At 31.5% G+C, this 19,099-nt stretch overlaps 3 protein-coding genes across 5 annotated transcripts; 2 read left to right on the forward strand and 1 right to left on the reverse strand.

Moving 5' to 3' along the window:
• The first annotated feature begins 758 nt into the window (after positions 1 to 758).
• LOC120070122 (uncharacterized) lies at positions 759 to 6,099 on the forward strand. The gene is made up of 4 exons (XM_039021983.2): positions 759 to 945; positions 1,045 to 1,381; positions 5,382 to 5,489; positions 5,583 to 6,099. The coding sequence occupies exons 2-4, from the start codon at positions 1,079 to 1,081 to the stop codon at positions 5,880 to 5,882; spliced, it is 711 nt and encodes a 236-aa protein (XP_038877911.1). The 5' UTR covers positions 759 to 945; positions 1,045 to 1,078; the 3' UTR covers positions 5,883 to 6,099.
• On the reverse strand, positions 5,825 to 10,336 carry LOC120070121 (uncharacterized). 3 transcript variants are annotated; one of them, XM_039021981.2, is made up of 5 exons: positions 9,869 to 10,336; positions 8,478 to 8,714; positions 7,180 to 7,263; positions 6,828 to 6,957; positions 5,825 to 5,952 (listed from the first exon to the last, which is right to left on the reverse strand). In XM_039021981.2, exons 1-5 carry the CDS (start codon positions 10,138 to 10,140, stop codon positions 5,890 to 5,892), a joined length of 786 nt encoding a protein of 261 aa, XP_038877909.1. In that variant the 5' UTR covers positions 10,141 to 10,336; the 3' UTR covers positions 5,825 to 5,889. The 3 variants fall into 3 exon arrangements, with proteins under 3 accessions (XP_038877909.1, XP_038877907.1, XP_038877908.1); XM_039021979.2 differs by lacking the exon at positions 5,825 to 5,952 and adding an exon at positions 5,994 to 6,612 and having other exon boundaries at positions 9,869 to 10,331; XM_039021980.2 differs by lacking the exons at positions 5,825 to 5,952; positions 7,180 to 7,263 and adding an exon at positions 5,994 to 6,612.
• A 4,007-nt stretch (positions 10,337 to 14,343) lies between these two features.
• MEE14 (maternal effect embryo arrest 14) lies at positions 14,344 to 16,046 on the forward strand. Its single transcript, XM_039021984.2, has 3 exons — positions 14,344 to 14,977; positions 15,056 to 15,129; positions 15,560 to 16,046. The coding sequence occupies exons 1-3, from the start codon at positions 14,746 to 14,748 to the stop codon at positions 15,872 to 15,874; spliced, it is 621 nt and encodes a 206-aa protein (XP_038877912.1). The 5' UTR covers positions 14,344 to 14,745; the 3' UTR covers positions 15,875 to 16,046.
• The last annotated feature ends 3,053 nt before the right edge of the window (positions 16,047 to 19,099 follow it).

Raw genomic sequence — 19,099 nt, forward strand, 5'->3', positions numbered from 1 at the left:
CTTCCAATGATATTATACGAAGATAATACAACATGCATATCCCAAATCAAATGGGGATATATTAAAGGAGATAAAACAAAACATATTTCACCAAACTTTTCTACACTCATGATCTTGAAAAAAAATAGCGACATCACTGTACAACAAATTTATTCAAAAGATCATATGGCAGACTTATTTACAAAGGCATTACCTACTGCAACCTTTGAGAAACTAGTGCACAACATTGGAATGTGGCAACTCAGAGATCTCAGATGACGTTTCCATGAAGGAGTAAATATACATTTTAAGAGTATCAGGTTAAATGAAATATGTACTTTTTTACCTTCATTGGGATTTTTTTTCCAGTGGGTTTTTTTCCTAATAAGGTTTTTTACTAAGCATATTTCATATATAATGGACATCTAACGGGGAATACTATAAATATATTAAATTAGGTGCAATGTAGATACTCATTATTAGTGCACATTGGTTATGTGTCATTTATCTTTATCATCTCATATGTTATCTATGTGTCTCAAGATTACACCCTATTAGTATCCATGTAATCTACCTTTTACTTGCCAAATTACCTATAGTGACGTTTGGTGAGTTTTAAAAGACACATATTGGTGATCATCCAAAAAAGATTGGAGAAAGTGGAGAAATTTATTATTTGTTATTTATTTATTTTATATATTTCATATTATATTATATTTATTTAACGATTAATTGCGCAATTTAAAAATGGAATGAACCAACGTGTTTAAATTTGAACTGTTTCTTGAGATCCAACTGGACCACCGATATAACCGTTTCCCGCGTTCACGAAGAGCCTCTGCTTCTTCTTCTCTCTCTCTACATTTCTTCTTCCCCTTTTTCTGCTTCAAATGATTTCTGAAACAACAAAAAATCCGAAATACAATCTCATAATTGTATTGCCAGCTTCTTCCCCAAATCCTCCAGGTACGTAATTAACTTAATTTCCTTTTCAATTTCCCCTTCCCTTCACATTCCTAGGGTTTTCCCTCCTCTGATTTTCCGGAAAATCTCCTTGATTCTCAGGTTTTGATGTTTGAAGAGGTTAATCGAAGGTAGAATGGATGCGATGAGGATGATGATTGTGGCTTTAATTGTGATGCTGCTGCTGCTTTTGGCTGTGGAAGGGATCAATACGAACGATATTTACAGTCCTTGTTTGGATTCGAAGATTCAGAGATCAGATGGATTTACTTTCGGTGTAGCGTTTTCCTCCAAGGAATCATTCTTTCAAGATCAGATTCAATTATCGCCTTGTGATTCTCGTCTTGCTTTGGCTTCTAAAAACGCTCAACTCGCTGTTTTTAGACCTGAGGTCGATCAACTCTCTTTCCTCACCATTAATAGCTCCACATTCAATCCGGTATGTATCTGATTCATCTTTTCATGTTGTTCATCCCGTGCTATTTTCATTCATGAAAATTGATATCGTTTTTCTTCCCCTGTTTTTTTGCCAAGAACATCCCATGAGAGAGAGAAAAAAAAACAATTATGAAATTAGGGTATGTTATGTTTGTTTCAATTTTAGGCTAACATTTAATATCATTGTTTTGGTGATTTCACTTATAAAACGGAGATTATTATCTAGAAACTTAAAAATTCATATAATATGGAATTTTTATAACCGAGATATTATTATCTAGAAATTTAAAAACTTATCAAATATAAAATTTTTTAGTATAATTAATTACAAGGTAGGAGATTGAACTTCTAACCTCTAAGAAGGGAATGTATATTAATACCACTGAGCTAAACTCAACCTCTATTATAGAATTTTTAATACATCATCCATGATTTTTATAAATAAATGGTAAAAATGTAGTCAATTTATAATTAATATCAATTAAATATAATATGTTAATGTTTAATATAAAATAATTTTGCCAATAACATCCTAAAAGAGGAAAAAACAATTACTAAATAGAAAAAAAAAATTGTCCTTAGATATAGTTTTCATTTGGTCCTTAAATTTAAAAATATTACACATTTATTCCAATTTTTTAATTTGATTTCAATTTAATTTAATGATTTTATAATATTACAATTTTACCATTGAGATATAACTTTTGTTTCAATTTGGTCTATTTCAAGATTTACACTTTTCATAAAACTAAATACTTACTTTTTGTCTTTTAGTGTTAAACGATAATGTCTATTAATTAATTTAAATGAATTATGATTAATTAAGTTTCACTACTTTCCATCACTATTAAAATTTTAAATTTTAAATTCACTTCATAATTATTTTAAATTGATTAATAGACATTAAGGTTAATGACTGGAAGTGAATTTTAATAAAAAGTCGGGATTAAAAGTGTAAATCTTGAAACCTACCAAATTTAAAACAAAATTCAAATCTCAATAATAATATTACAACATTTGAAACTTACTAGATTGAAACGAAACTAAAAACTTCATACTAAGTGTGTAACAGGTGAAATTTATGGACCAAATGATAATTAGACTCAAAATCTAAAGATTGAAAAAATATATTTTTTTAAAAAAAACTACAAAATAAATAGGGTGTCCGTACACCAAGTTTATTAGCAGTAGGGTTGGCAAAAATCCTCGCGGTGTCGGGTCCCCACTCCGATCTTGACCGGGGATGGAATCAAACCAGGGATTCTAACCGAGTCCCCAGGCGGGGACAGAGAGGGCACCCCCGCCCCGTCCCCGTCTCCGATTAATTTTTTTATTTTTTTAATATATATATATATATATATATATATATATATATATATATATATATATATATAAGGGGGAGATGGGTCCCCACAGGGACTCGTTTCCCCGGCGGGGAATCACCGTCCTCGTCCCTGCCTTCAATTGGTGGGGACGGGGTGGGGATGGGGGGAAATATCCCCCGTGGGGACGAGGATGGGACTCCCCCGCCTCGTCCCGACTCTGTTGCCAACCCTAATTAGCGGAATGGTGTGATGCATAAGATTATTCAACGCATAAACAGATAATAGATGAGTGATTTTCTTTCTTAATTATTATTGTAGAGAATTATAGGGGAATGTGAAATTTAAAGAAAAAAATGTATAGATATCGCACTTATTTTCTTCTCTTTACATTTTTAGCTCTGATAAGGGTGGAATGAATAGGGTTGGCAAAGATCCTCGCGGGGTCGGGTCTCCGCGGGATCGGGGCAGGGAATCCCAGGTTTGACTAGGGGATGTGGGTCAAACCGAGTCCCCAGTCGGGAATGAGGCGGGGACGGGGCAGGGAATCCCAGGTTTGACTAGGGGATGGGGGTCAAACCAGGTCCCCGATCGGGAACGAGGCGGGGACGGGCGGGCGTCCCCGTTCCCGATTCCATCCTCGGTTAATTTTTTTATTTTTTAATATATATATATATATTAAAAAAATGGGATAGGTCCATGTGGGAACCCGTTTCCCTGTTGGGAATCCCCGTCCCTGTCCCCGCCTTCAGTTGGTGGGGACGGGGGCGGGGATGGGGAAATACCCCTGCGGGGACAGGAATGGGGATTCCCTGCCTCGCCTCGACCTCGTTGTCGATCCTAGAAATGAAAATTTAACTGGCTTAGCAATATTGACATGATCTTCGTCTTTAGAACTCTGAGGTTCAATCTCCCACTCTGTAATTGTTATAGTAAATAAACTTCAAACGTTAACATTATAAAAGAACTTCCACTTCAAAATGTTAGTTATAAAATTATTAACTAAGGTTGTGACGATGTGATTGCTTTCTGGTAATGATTGGTTGTGTAATTCAAAAATATACTTTCCATATCCAGTAATAAAAATTAAAAAAAGAATATCAATCCATACCTCTAAATTTTGGAGGTTATATCAATATTTTGAAGTAATAATAATTGTATTAATTTAAATCTTAAAAAAAGTTTAAACCCAAACTTTTGTAACGGTGACAATTTATACTTTCTTTCAGATTTTGTTCAACCAGTATTGTGTGAAACTTATAATTTGAGGGAAATAAACTCCTAAATTTACCTAAGTTAGTCAATTTAAGCTATTCATTACAATTATCTTTGAAAATCCTTAATGCATTAATTCTCAGATGTGTGTAAACTCTCTCAGATATCGGTTTTACAAAATAGACTATTGGAGTAAATGCATAGACGATTCTCAAAAGAAACTCGGACTAAGAACTTAAATTGATTCATTTAGAAAAATTTAAGGATTTAATTGATATAATTATAAGTTTCACATAAAGTTTTTTCAAACAAAATGTAAGAGTGTAAATTGAGATAGTTACAAAAATACAAGGTTTAAATTTATTCAATTATTAATTCATGGTTTAAATTGATACAACTTCTAAAATTTAGAGGTAATAAATAGATATTTTCTCCAAAAATAATTTTATATAAGTTGATGGTGTTTCTAGTTATAATCAATGGGCTAGAATCAAGAAAATTTTTAGTCCCAAAGTAGTATATAAAATTTTTAGTACTAACTTCTTTCTTGTCATAAAATAAAATTTAAAAATTATATATGGGGTCCATGAATTAAATAAATAATAAATTAATAAATTATTTAATGATAGTGTTCTATAAAGAAGAGTAAAATATAATACGGTCATTCCATACATGTCCTGTTAAAATTATCAATCTCCCTTTAATGTAGTGCACTAATATGTCAATCCAAGATAAATAGAATGGATGACAACTTATTCAACTAGAGTTCTACCAATTTGAAACAAGATTCCAACCTACACTAATTAACTTGCTAAAAATGTTACCCTTTCAAATATGTCTAGTTAGCAGTTGGAAGCATTTGTAACTCTAGCACAAATTAGGGAAAAACTTCCCCAAATCATACACTTTAAACAATTTTTTTTCATTGGTCAACCCATGGGTGGGTCACTACCTTTTTTAATGTTGAAATAATGAATAATGGAAGATTTTGGTAGATGATTTTACTACATGAAGTTATATGATATTTTCGGAAGCAAGATTAAGGCAATTGCATCCATTTCAATTTTAAATCAATTATTTATATTTGTTCAAAACAAAAATAGTCATATTTAGACTCTATTTGTTAACTATTTTGTTTTTTTGCTCTTGTTTTTTAAAATTAAGTTTATGAACACTACTTTCACCTCCAAATTTCTTCATTTGTTATATACTTTTTCACCAATAATTTAAAAGACAGCCATATTTTGAGAACTAAAAAAATAACTTTCAAAAATTTGTTTTTATTTTTAAAATTTAGCTAAGAATTTAACCATTGTACTTAAGAAATATGCAAATTATCGTAAGAAATGTAAATAAAATAAGCTTAACTTTAAAGAACAAAAGTAAAAAATCAAATGATTATCAAACGGAACCTTAATTATTAGATTATGAACTCTAATTTTCCTCCCAAATATTGGTTTGCAGGCTATGAATGGTGGGTATATGGTAGCATTTGCTGGGAAGAAGTATGCAGCAAGATCTCTCCCAGTAATGATTACTGATAATTCTCATACCATAACTAGTTTCACTTTGGTAAGCCTATAAAGCATGTGCAAAGAAAAGGAAAAGGAAAAGGAAGATCAAGATTGTAATAATAATAATAACAAAAGTGTTTGCTTGTTCCAGGTTTTTGAATTTCAAAAGGGCACTCTTCAAAACCTGTTGTGGAAGAAATTTGGATGTGATAAATGCAGCGGGGATTTTTCAGTTTGCCTGGACAACCAAGATTGTGCAGTTCAAAGCTCCAAATGTAAGTACAATGGTGGTTCTGTTGACTGCAATTTAAGCATACAACTTGCATTTTCGGGGACAGACAAGAACCTGGAAGTCCTCAACTCCTGGTATGAAGTCGACAATCTCAGGCGTTTCTCCCTCTACAAACTTTTCTCCGATGTTCGTGATACCGTCACCAATCCATTCGGGTAAAAATCTTTTACATCTTCAGCTCTATAGGCAAGGAAACGATATTCTTCATATCATAGTTCAGAGCTATGATCTGCACATGTCAAGATGGCTTATTTATAGGAAAGATTATAGTTTTGTCATCGGTCCAAACATTTTGTAAGATATTGTATAATATTGAAGATTCAGCATACACACACATATATACATAATGCAGCATAATATCATTGAATTCTATGGCTACACTGTATTCTGCAGAAATGAGAGTAGTGACCATCATAGATGGTAAAGTTTTCTATACCAAAGCAGATCTGAAGGGATCTCTTTTTTCCTTTTCTATTTAGTCACCTCACAAAATTACATGATCTTGATCATAGGGTGAATTTTCATCAAGATCATGTCCTGATAGAGATATAGATCCTCTGTGATGTCAATCAAAAAACAAATTTCTGTTCCAATATGTTAGAATCCAACTTAGACTTATCATTCTTCTCCCCTCTTCTATGCCATTCTTGTAAAGATACTGACTTTCTGAAAATTGAGCTTATTCCATTATACATTCAAAGTCGAGGCTATCGACAGAGGACTGGGAATTGTCATGCTCCTCTTGGTCGTTCTCCAATCCTGTGTTTGGCAAAGCTTGTGAACTATCTCCAGCACCTACATGTTCTGAACTTGAGCCTTTCTGGTTCGTCTGACTACAGCGGGTTTGAATGAGATAATGAGCCACAGACTTGAAACCCAAATTGCGGGCCTAAAAAACAGAGTATTTAGAAAATCATTCCAAATAGGCTATTAATCTACCATCCTAGAATTCGACTATTCTCTGCCACGCGTTGTATATACAAGGAAAAAACGAAGTTCTATAGATATTTCCTTACAAAAGCTTACATCATTTCTGAATCAAGAGACATGCTGGAATCTAAAAGGAAAGCATTTGTATATACATGTAAATGTACAGAACCTAACCTTTCTATATATAGCACCAGTCGGCATCCATCCTTTTGATTGTCGACACTGACTGCAGTTACAAATACCTCTACATACTGGGCAGATCCAATTGGGATTCAAATTCACTTCCATCACATTCTCTCCATACCTATATAAAATGGAAATTGCATACAGTTAACTGTTCATATAAATTGCAGAAAAGTGCAAGAAATCCAATGCATATTCTCAATAAAACCATAGGAATGATCAAATATGTTCCTATACTAATCAGAATAACAGATTTCCTTTAATTTAAAAAAAAATCAAGATCATCAAGAAAAGAGATTGAAAATTTCATAGTCCTCTAAAAATCAGCAGATTATAGATTTACCGTGTGTACAAGCAATCTCCACATAATTGCCCTTGGCCTAATCTACATTTGCTGCAATGTGAACGGTGACCAAGGGTTTTCTGCCTGCCAGTCATGAGGTAGATCATCGCAACAGGTAATTGTCAAAGACACTGATTGAAAACTAGGTGAAGATGGTAAAGTCTATGATATAATAGAAAATATAAGAGACAAAAGAGCACAAGCAAGTCTTTACATTGTGCCTATGAACTATTTTCTTTATCTATGTCGTTTCCTCATCACTATTTTTTATCTTCTTGCTACATTATTGATGGGTCATCATTTTGATAGTACTAAGAAGACGATTTAGTTGGCATTGGTGCATGCTTTCTTTTGGATCTCATGGGGCGTGAGGAATGGGCGCTTTTTTCGCGACTCTTTTTCCACTTTTGACCGATTTTTGGATTGAATTCTATTTACTACTTTTTCATTATGCAAAATTAAGCACCTATAAGTGTAATCACCTATAAGGGTTGGGTTTTCTTTTGTAATCACCTATAAGTGTTTTGTTTTGGGGTTCTCCCTTGAATTCATTTATCAATGAAATGTTTCTTTATTTTAAAAAAAAAATGCTCTAAGCAAATGGGATGTAAGACTCCATTGAGTCAGATAGAACCAGAGGTTCTTAACAAGTTTGCCTAAAAAACACTTCCTATATTGGTGGTCAAATAAGAATAACTTGGAGAGATTTAAGATACATGGAAATCAAAATCCACAAGTGAGCACACTTGAGATAGTTAAACAGAATGAGGAAATATGATTTACCCCAAAGCCCTCTATTAGATAGGAGGTTATATTTACTTTCTAGTTTGATTTATTTTTAGTAGACAAAAAAAATATTAGCGGACACTTATTTATGAATGAAATATAAATCGATCGATACAAATAAACCACACTGAAAAGTAGGAGGTTAGGAGCTTGAGCATCTATTTACTAGTGTGAGCCAAATTTCACTCACTGCTATCAATGGGTCAAAAATTGACACAAAAAAAGAGCTAAAACTAGATAATTTCATATTTCACATTTGAGCTTCGTTTTTGAAGATCTTTCGTAATTATTCTATAGGTACTATTTTGTATTCTTTCATTTTTTCTTTGTCAATGAAAATTATAAAACTAAAATATAAATTCAGTAATTAAACATTGCATACTTGATACTATTAACATCGTATGTGATACATATTATAACTTTTGAGGGTTTAAGGTTTAGGATTTGAATGACCATCATCTACAAGACAATATAACCTTAAGAAATAAAAGGAAATTAGAAACTAGTATTACCTGCATTGATGACACGACTCTCCATTGACAGGATCATACACACGCTTCCCATCTTGACCATATCCATCCACACCAAGAATCCAATTTGATTCACAATCTCCTAACAGCTTGGCATCTTCTTCTGTGTAAATTTCTGGTTGCGAGCCTTCTTTTATGCGAATCTCAATACTTCTAGAATTTTCCTTCTTAGTTTTTGGACGGATCTCTGCATAGCTAACTGGAGTCAATGTCTTCAACCTGGACATCATAAGCGATATCAATCCCACAACTGCCACTAACTTGCCTGTTGGCCAAATGTTAAATTGATTGCCAATCATTTTCCTTTTTCTCAAGAGAAAGTCTTGACAATCAAAGACTAAGTTGATTGGCTTGATTTCTGTGTTTTTGTTACTTGATCCATATATTTTGCGAAGAAAATTAGAGTAAATCTGAAAGCACCTCAAAATCTTGTGAACGTGTTCAGACATGTCAAGAAAGGACCATTTTCTGAAACATAAGTCTAAACAAGTTCAGAACTAAGTCAATTCAGCAAATTCATGGCAACATTTGAACCCTCTTCACGCTCTACTATACCTTAAAAACATATTCTGAAGAAATCCTTGTCTAGCCATATTTCTTTCCTATCTAACCAAGGGTCAACGAAGAACAATTTGTAAAGGAAACTCCACCATCCATAATCTGAAAACGTGAGACATGAAAATGCAAGTGATTGGTGTCCAATCTCGAGAACCCAGAGAAATGAGAAAGTAACAAAGAATTTCATTTCTAAACTAATATTTGAAATCATTTCTAAGTTACCCCTCACCCAAAAACTTACAACCTAAGCTTATAGGTAACAATAAGCTTAACCTAAGATTAATATTTTAGTAATCTCTTTACGTGTGGGCTTGAAATTTTGCACAAAGACTAAAGAAGTGGATATCGATATTATTTGAGCGAAAAGTGACATATTGACATAGTACTCTTAGTTCAAAAACAAGACCTCTCAAGCCCATGATAATTAACCACTAAACTTACTAAATTTAAAAGCTTGAGTGGGCTTTTGAGGTAAGGAATAGAGTTGCGAAGTATGTGAATACTTAGTCGTGGAGCTTAAGGAGTTCATAAAGCATTAAATTGATGTTCTTTTAGTGAAACTCTTTGAGCTACACAAGGAATCGAGTTAACAACTCCACCCTTCTAACTCCTTGGACCAAATACCTTCTAAGTAGATAAATTTAATGTAATATATATGAAATACTTTAACAGAGATTACATTCATTGTTTCACTCACTCAATGCAGAGAGCATCAAAACAACAAAACTTTCGAAACGTTCAAAACTCTTTCACTACCATTTTCCCCTCACAAACAAACAGAAAATATGAACAAGTGGGGAAAGAAGAAACAATACCTCGAAGAGCGCCTCTGGGGTTCGTCGGCAGGGGATCCGTTCGGCGGTTCCTTCCGAGAACAATTTTTGGGAAATTGTCTTGGAGAGGCGGTGGCGGTGGACTTAAGCTTGAGAGAAAGTTCGATAATGCCAAGTTTCTGCATCCTCTCTTGATTTTCCCTAACCCTTTGGTCCCTGAGCTGCTCGTAACCTGGAGCAGGAGGCACGGCGACGGTTCCATTTCCAATGACGGCGTCTCCTCCTCCTCGGCCCCTCTTTCTCCGAGAAACCATTGCCGCTCCTTTGCCCGCTGCCGATTGCACTTGAGAGTTTGGAGTGTCGCTCAGGAAAATCGGGGCGTTCACAAGAAATGGCGAGCGGAGAGTCGTGGGAGTGGCGCGAAAGGGAAGTGCTTTTTTCTTCAAAAATGGGCGCGAAGTTCTTGCTCCTTTTTTTTTTAAGCAACAAATTTATTATTGGGAGAGATAAGTTGAGTTAAGAGGTCATGTTTACCCTATTGAAAAGGTAATAGATCATTGGAAATATATATATTAAAAAAAACTCATTTGTTTATTTATTCTGTTATTTACTTGTGTTAAACATTTGTATTGATAAGTGGACCTCACATTCAAATTTGTAATGAAATGATGTAATCTGATTGATAAATAAATAATACTCAATCTGATTGGATTTGACAATTACATCTTATCGTTATCATTTCCATTATATTTATGCTGGGACTACTATTATTATTACTGTTATAGTTGAAAAATTATCAATTTTGACATCTTTACTATTACCGTTATTGTTACTGTTATACCGCTTAACCCTCAGAGGTCTAGGTAACGACAACAGTAAATCTGACAAGATTCATAATTTTAAGTAAATGCGATCAAAATCAATCTAATTACATTTGCGATTCAAGCTCATTATAATTTATCCATCGATAGAATTTCGTTACGATTACATAAAATTTCATTATAGTTTGGTAAACATAGTCTAAGTTGTTAATGATTGTTTGGAGGTAATAATTGTGCGTGTTATTGATAATTATTTGTTTTAAAGGTATAAAGTTGAGTTATTGGTTCCTGATGCGGTTTTTTGTAACTTCCAAAAGTATGCATTTTTTATGAGTTTTTTTTTTTACCATTTAATTACACATGTTTTCCCAAAATTTTAACACTCATTTGAGATGTGAACTCAATAAATAAAAATAAAAATTGAAAATTTTTTCGTGTAACTATTGCACTTGATGTAGATAAACAAAAACTATTTTTTTTTATATATATAATCAACAATCTTACGACATACTTTAACGGTTGTAAAACCTAAGAGTCGAACAAGCGCAAAAAAAAAAAAAAAAAAAAAAAATTATCATCAATACTCAATTTACATGTTCGTAAACTATATATACATGTATACATACACACACATGGCCAAAAAAGGCTAATTTCATGCATATAGAAAAAATATTGTTCATTAACATAATCAATCCTATCGAGTAGATGCAAACAATACATCTTCTTAGACTGTAGTGGTACTGTTAAGAAGTAGTTGACCTTCTAAATATATGTGACAAATAGGTCTATAAGAATAACCCAAATATCCTCAAACAATCCTTCAATGTCAATTTACTATAAAAGACGACTATTAAACAAGATAAACCAATAATTTCAAATTGTAAAAATACTTTTGCTAGTTGAGTTTTTTTTTCTTCTTTTAAGTATATGATCGGTCGAATTGATCGTTAGAGTTAGTCATTGGAGATGAACGATAGAGTTGGTCGTCTGAAGTGATCGTCAAAGTTGGCTACTATAGGTGGTTGCCTTTGAAGTTAATCATTAGAGGTGGTCTTCATGCATAATTAACCATCTAAAGTAAATGTAGATATTAGTCATGGAGTGGTTGTCACTAAAATTAATCATTGTTCGGAGGTGGTAGGGTTATAAAAATGTTGCACTTTCTTAATTAAATAGGTTGATTTGATGCAATAATTTATTGGATGACTATGAATTTTGGAGGTAAAATCACACTTTCTTGCACATCAATCCAACAAAATCATCTCATCCATCTCTTTAAATGGGGTTTTTCCCCCCAAAAAATGGGAAAATGATAAAATGAAAATATTTTCTCACAAGTCACGAGATATCTCGTAGGCACAAAAATCTACCAAATATCCAAACTGGAGAATTTGGTTGGGCCAACAAGCCAATATATATATACATGCATCGTCTTGTTTATATACACAAATTGAGCTATAGATAAACGAAATAAAAAAGGTAATAAAAAAAAGATCATTGGCCAAATTGAAATTTCGAGAAAATATATATACATGCATCGATTTTCATTTTCCTCTTAAATTTAGGTTTTAAAATGTTATATTCTTAATATTTAAATTTTAAATTTGATTTCAATTTAATTCCTAATTTAAAATATTATAATTTTACTTTGGAGTTTAAGTTTTATTTCATTTTTATCCCATATTTCTAAACTTATAATTTTAACTTTTATTTTTACTAAATATTCATTCAATCTTTACATGTTAATTATCCATTAATTAATTTAAAATAATTATTAAATAATTGATACTAAAAATGAGTATTTTGTGAAAACCAAAGTCAAATGTATAAATCTTAAATCATAGGGATCTCATTGAACAAAACTCAAACTTGGCGAAGATTGGCAGAGTGTATGTACAAGTTTAACAAAAAAAAAAAAATCTATAAATGAATGTAAAAAAAAATATATTCATAACTTCATATATTAACTAATTTATTAGGTTATAATTGCCTTCTATGAGTTTTCATGATTTGAAATCGATCGGACTCTTCACTTACCATGCAACATCCTTTAAAATGTTATATTCTAACTAGTTAGAATAACCACTTAACCAAACTATATTAAACCGTCTTGACTTTGTACCAAAATTCTTAAATGAAAAAATATGATTTCGAGATTGACAAGGACCTTCTAGTAAATATGCTATATTAATTTAATCTCAAATATTGTAATTATAAGCATAAATTTTGGTTCTTAGATCAGGATGTCTAGATAGTCGATCAGATCCAAAACATTTTTGTCTTTGAAGATGATACCTCTATAATCTCTATTATTTTTTTTTAATAATACCTCTCTGTGTTAATTTTGAATTAACTTTACAAAAGTATTAATAATAAGAATATTACATTATATTATATAGATTTAAAGACTAAAAACTTAAAATCTAAGAAGATTTTAAAATTTACTTGTTAAGTTTGTATATCTAAATGATTGATAGCAAATAATCCTCTTGCTTGAACTCTTAAATTAATTAAAAAAATCTACACGAGTAAACGTGAATGTAAAAATAACATGGAAACAAACAAAAATATACAAAGTAAAATGCGAATATAAAAATTATGTGTAAAAAATGAACGATATATTTTTAATCGAATGTTTTTTAGATTGAAGAGTGAATTTGAAAAGGAAAAAAAAAAAGTAAATTGTCCAGTCTTGTTGCTGATAAAAAAAAAAAAACAATTGTTTGATTATTTATTAAAAAACGACACATTATAATATTCTAAATGTCACATTGTTTATTAAAAAAAGATACATTACTATATTCTATTTACATGAGTTGGGCTTTAAAAGCCCACTAGAGATGAAAATTTTGGGTAAAAACTCATAAAAACGTCCAAAATAAAATGTTGCATATAGTAAGAGTCAAACTCCTATTTGCTACCAACCAAACAACACTAAATGTCAACAAGCTAGCACTATTTTTGTTACTCAACTTGAACAGTTTCACATATACTAATATATATTACTTTATAATTTATATTAAAATTACAAAAGATGGATAAATTGAGGGGAGCACGTGCCCTTTTTGGCCCCTATGTGGCTCCGTCAATACATTTTGAAACGTTGTAAAAGTATAACTTCTTAAAACTTAGATGTCACTTTTCTATAAATAAATAATAATAAAAAAACTTAGATCTTCTTTGACAACCATTTAATTTTTTAAAATTAAGCTTATAGGTCCTTTAGTTTATTATTATTATTATTATTATTATTATTTTTAACTTTGGCTAAAAATTCAACTATTTTAGCAAAAAAAGATGCAAATCGCGGTAAGAAATGAAGAGGAAATTGATTTAATTTACCAAACGAGGCCTTAGATACCAAAGACAAATTGTACAAATCAACCTTTAAATAGGATGGTAATTACAATTATACCCTTACTTTCAATAATAACAATTGCGCCCATAAACTTCTAAAAACGTTAAAATTGATTCTCAAACTTATAATAAGTGTAAAAATTGAACCCTCAAACTTTTACGAATATTATAATTTATATAATTATCAAAATTGAAGGGTCTAATTTAACATTTAGATAAAATTGAGGTTCAACTTTTAAATTTAAAAGTGTGTGGATATAATTGTATATCATCATATTTTATGATATTTACAACAAAAGAAAAAGAGATACCAAATAAAAATTAGATCCATATTTAGGAAAGATATTTTATCCTTAAATAAATCTCGCCCACAGTTGCCGGTCTTCAAAAGCCGGCCTCCGCCGCGTTTTTCGTTATCATATACCATGTCCGCAGCAGATTTAGGCCCACCGCTTACGCTTTTTATCCAAAAAGGTCAAAAGGTCCAATAAACCCTTCCAAACCTGTCCACGTCACCCACATCATCCCAATCTGACGCTCCAAAACACATCATCACACCTATCTGACGTCACAACCCCTTAGATATTTATATATTATAAAAAACCCAAATCAAATCCAATAATTAATAAACAAATAAACAAAATCCCATCCTTATCCAGTTTTCCTTCTCACCTTTCTTCCTCGCAATTTCTCTCAAAATTTCTACACCAAAAAAGCTACGATTTCCGTTTGATTTCAACAATGGAATCCTCCGTTCTCCGTTCCGTTTCATCTCCCTTACTTCTCGATAACACAGATCTTCATCTTCGCCGGATCGGATTATCTTCCTCTCCGAGATTTTCTTCTACCGTTGTTCGTTGTTCTTCCAAAAACCATGCTTATATTCCGAAGCTCGAGCCGTTTAGCCGCACCAAGCTTGATCGCGCCATCAAAGAACCGCCTCTGATCGAGAAATCTGAGAACGAGCTTGCAGGTTTGTCTATTGATTTCTTCAGAGGAAGTTGTTCTGTTTTATGTTGTGTTTATACTGATCTTTTGCGATTTCTTTTAGATTATTGCTCGACGTTGGAAGGAGACGATTCTTATAGCTGTTGGAAAGCGTATTTCGAACTCAAAGATCTCGAAGTGAGTTTCTACGGATTCTTCATCGATTTTACTTCCAGTTTTTCCGTTCTTTCACGTTTGATTTCCTTTTCCCTCCCAAATCTGACCTGATTTGCTGTTGGAAAGCGTATTTTGAACTCGAAGATCTTACAGTGATTTTAACGGATTTTTAAAATTGATTTTACTTCGATTTTTCCGGTCTTTCACATTTGATTTCCTTCCCCCCCCAAATCTGGCCTAATTTGCTGTTGGAAAGCGTATTTCGAATTCAAAAGATCTTGAAGTGAGCTTCTACGGATTCTTGATCGATTTCACTTCGAGTTTTTCCGTTCTTTCACACTCAAAATTTCCTTTTCCCCTAAATCGACCTAATTTTAATCAAAACAGATGAGATTCAATTAAATTAAACTCAATGAGTAATGAACCGTTTGTTTGTGTGTGTTGAAATCAGAAAGAATCGCCAAAACAAGAAGTGGAGAAGCTGATTCTTCAAGCAGGAGGCGTAAAATCGTTGATCGGATGCTTACACGGGATCACAGCCATACAGAAGAGGAAAGGAAAGGAAAAGGAGACAAGGAAGCCATGGAAGGGTGTGGAAGGAAGAGGAAGGGAATGCCCAATACCAGATGGATTGCCAAAATCTGCAGAGGAAATAGAAGAAGAAGAAGAAGGGAGAATGCCAGATTCGCCATTTACGAGATTGCTTAGGAGCAAAGGTGCATTCCCTGCTTGGTATTCCCCTGCACCCGATCATGAAACAGATTGACACTCAAAATTTGCTTAGTTTTTTAGGGTCTTTTTTTTTTTGGCAGATGGAAGAATAGTAAGTTGATTGATGAATTAATGTGTAAATATTTGTTCTATAAAATTAGTGATTATGTATGACACTTTTATGTATTTTGCCTGATAATGTTTAAAATATATTAGATTTTTCAAAATATACCATAGTTGAGTTTCAATCGTCTTCTAAACATTTTTTTATCGTTAAACTTTCAAATTACACTTCCAAATTTGTCCCAGCCTCAAAGTTGAATGATTAAGAAAGATTTAAATTCCGCAATTAATTAAAATCAAGCTCAACCCAAACAAAAACAAATAAATAAAGAAGTAAATCCAACAATAATTAAACAGGTCATTTGAATCACTAATTAGAAATAAAATAAAATCGTGTGGTTTATTTGACAGAGAAAGCAAGCAATTAAGTCAATCGCGGGATTGGTCATATATCTCTTTATATAAGTTTGTTTTAGTTGAGGCATTATTTGATAACAATTTAGATCTCATTTAATAATCATTTAATAATCATTTAATAATCCTTTGATTTTTTATTTTTATTTTTTAAATTAAGTCTATTTTATCATTTTCTTATACAATGATGTGCATCTTTTTAACTTCAATGGTTGAATTTTTAACTAAATTCTAAAAACAAAAACAACTTTTTAAAAACGATTTTTTTTTAATTCTCAAAATTTGGCTTGATTTTTTAAACTATTAGTAAAAAGTAAATAACAAAAAAATAAATTTGGAAGTGAAAGTTGTATCTATAGGTTTAATTAACAAAAACAAAAAACAAAAAACAAAATGGTTACCAAACATGACTTTAGTTTTCTGTTTTTGTTTTTAAAAATTAATCCTATTTCATCTATATTTCTTTTAAAGATTCGCATCTTTCTTAAATACAATGATTGAAGTTTTTTTTTTTTTTTTTTTTTTTTTTTTTTTTTTTTTTTAATTTTTAAAATTTCATTTTGGTTTGTTAAACATTGATAAAAAGTAGATAATAAAGGAAAGAATTTGGAGGTGTAACTAGTGTCCATGAACTTAATTTTCAAAAACAAAAACAAAAAACAAAATGGTTACCAAATGAAACTTAAGCGACTATTTCATTTTCATATATTTTTTCTTACTTTTTTTTTCCAATCATGTTTATAAACCTAACCATGTTTATAAATTGAGCAAACTTTAAACTTTGTGTACCTTTTTGAGATCTATATGCTGGAAGACAATTTATTCAATCATTTAACCTAGCAATGATCGTTTAGATCCTCAACGATCATCAATTTAGATTACATTATGTTTTTATTCAAACATTATCAACATTATTTTGAGTTGTGGTGCTAAAACCATAGTGGGATGAGAGAGGACAGAGAAGAAAAGATAGAGAAGGAGAAGATAAAGGTGACAAAGAGGAGAAGAATATAGAGGCGAGAGAGAGAATGACAAGAAAAATGTTGTAGATCAAAATTGAAGAAAAAGAGAAGAATAGGAGGGAGAAGGGTTTTTTTTATTTTTATTTTTTAATAATGTATTTTGATGTATGAGATTGATTTGTATAATGGATGTTTATAAGATTGGCACTTAGTTTTAGAATTAATTAATTTCATTGATATGATTAATGTAAGGGTCCAGTGTTTTGGGCATTTATATTCAGTAATCAAGTCTGTAAGTTCGAGTCATGGTTTTGACAAGAGTTGTTGAAAATGGAGATAAAATTAGGAGCAAAATGGACAAAGGATCAAAGCAAAAACTTGCATTTTGTGCTGGAGCGTAAGGGACAACATTGCCAGGCTTAAGCTAGAGCATTGCAACACTATGTAAAGTGTAGTGCTATGCTACGACAGATGGAGACTAGTGTTGCAATGCTCGGGAACAGCACGAGCATTGCATCGCTCCAACGTTTTCTCCGTTCGTGTAGATGTTCGTGGAAGTTTATTTATTTATTTATTTATATTTGAAAAATAGTTAAATTAATATAATTTTGTTATATTAATTTAATTATTTCTTTTAGGGTGTCAATATTGGTCTATTATTGCTTTAATAATATAGTTTATCAATGTGCATGAGATGTATGTTCTTATTATATTGTTTATATGTTGCATATCGTATGCCATATAGTTTAAAATCCTACCATAGGATTAAACATGTTCATGCATCATATTAGTATATAATTGTTATGTAATATGATAGCATATTTTAATATTACATTAGTTTAATATAATAGTTATATTATTTGATGAAATTGCATGATTTGTTATATTATATAGTTTAAAGTATGATTAAAAATGGTATACTATATCGTTTTGTTTTTCATTAATCTTACCTAATAGTTGTATTATGTTAATTAATGAAAATAAAAAGATGCATGTTATAGATTTTAATTTCTTTGATATAATAGTTATACGACATAGAAATTAAAAATTTACAATAAAGAGTTGGATGCAAACATAGAGTTTTAATTAATGTTTTAAATTGTTTAAAAATTGGAAATTAAAATCTTATGCTAAAATGTTTCTAATAAGATAGAAATAGGAAAATTTTTTACTTGTTTTAATAGGACTAAAATAAGTCAATAAAAGATTAAATTTATAAAATATTGACTATAAGGGGCCTTTTGTCTAAGTAATGTTTTGACTAAGGATTGGGGTATTCAAGTTGATGGAAACGAAACACTCCTACCTAAAAACTGATCTGGAAAGTGAATTAATCAACATTTTATAAGCATACAATAATGCATTAATTCATTAAAGTGTTTGGTGAATTAAGACATTCTGTTAAACTATCCAATATAAATGGGGGCAAACTTAAACCTCACTTAGAAAAGCGACTTAAACTAAGTTTAACTAAGTAATGAACCTTAATTTGTAAAATACTCGGTGAGAGAAAAAGTATATTTGATATACATTTACTCTCATATTCTCTGTTAAAAGTTCACACCGTGAGATTCATACTCAACCTTGGTGCATTGGGTGCATATTTCCTTCGGAAGGTGTTTGTATGGATCAATACCAAGGTGAATGGAGAGAGTATTAATAGTGAGTGGGAGAGAGACATATTTCAACATTCCTATGGTCTCCTTCATTAATATGCAATTTCAGATTCCATACTCGACCTTGTGGTACCTTGGGCGCATCCTCCCTTCAGAAGGTGTTTATATGGAGTCAATATTAGGGAAAAACTCCAGTAATTAATAGGGTTACCTTAGTTTTTGCAC

Source organism: Benincasa hispida, chromosome 10 (genome assembly GCF_027475165.1).
Source record: "Benincasa hispida cultivar pf3 chromosome 10, pf3_genome.v1.1, whole genome shotgun sequence".
Taxonomy (NCBI): Eukaryota; Viridiplantae; Streptophyta; class Magnoliopsida; order Cucurbitales; family Cucurbitaceae; genus Benincasa; species Benincasa hispida.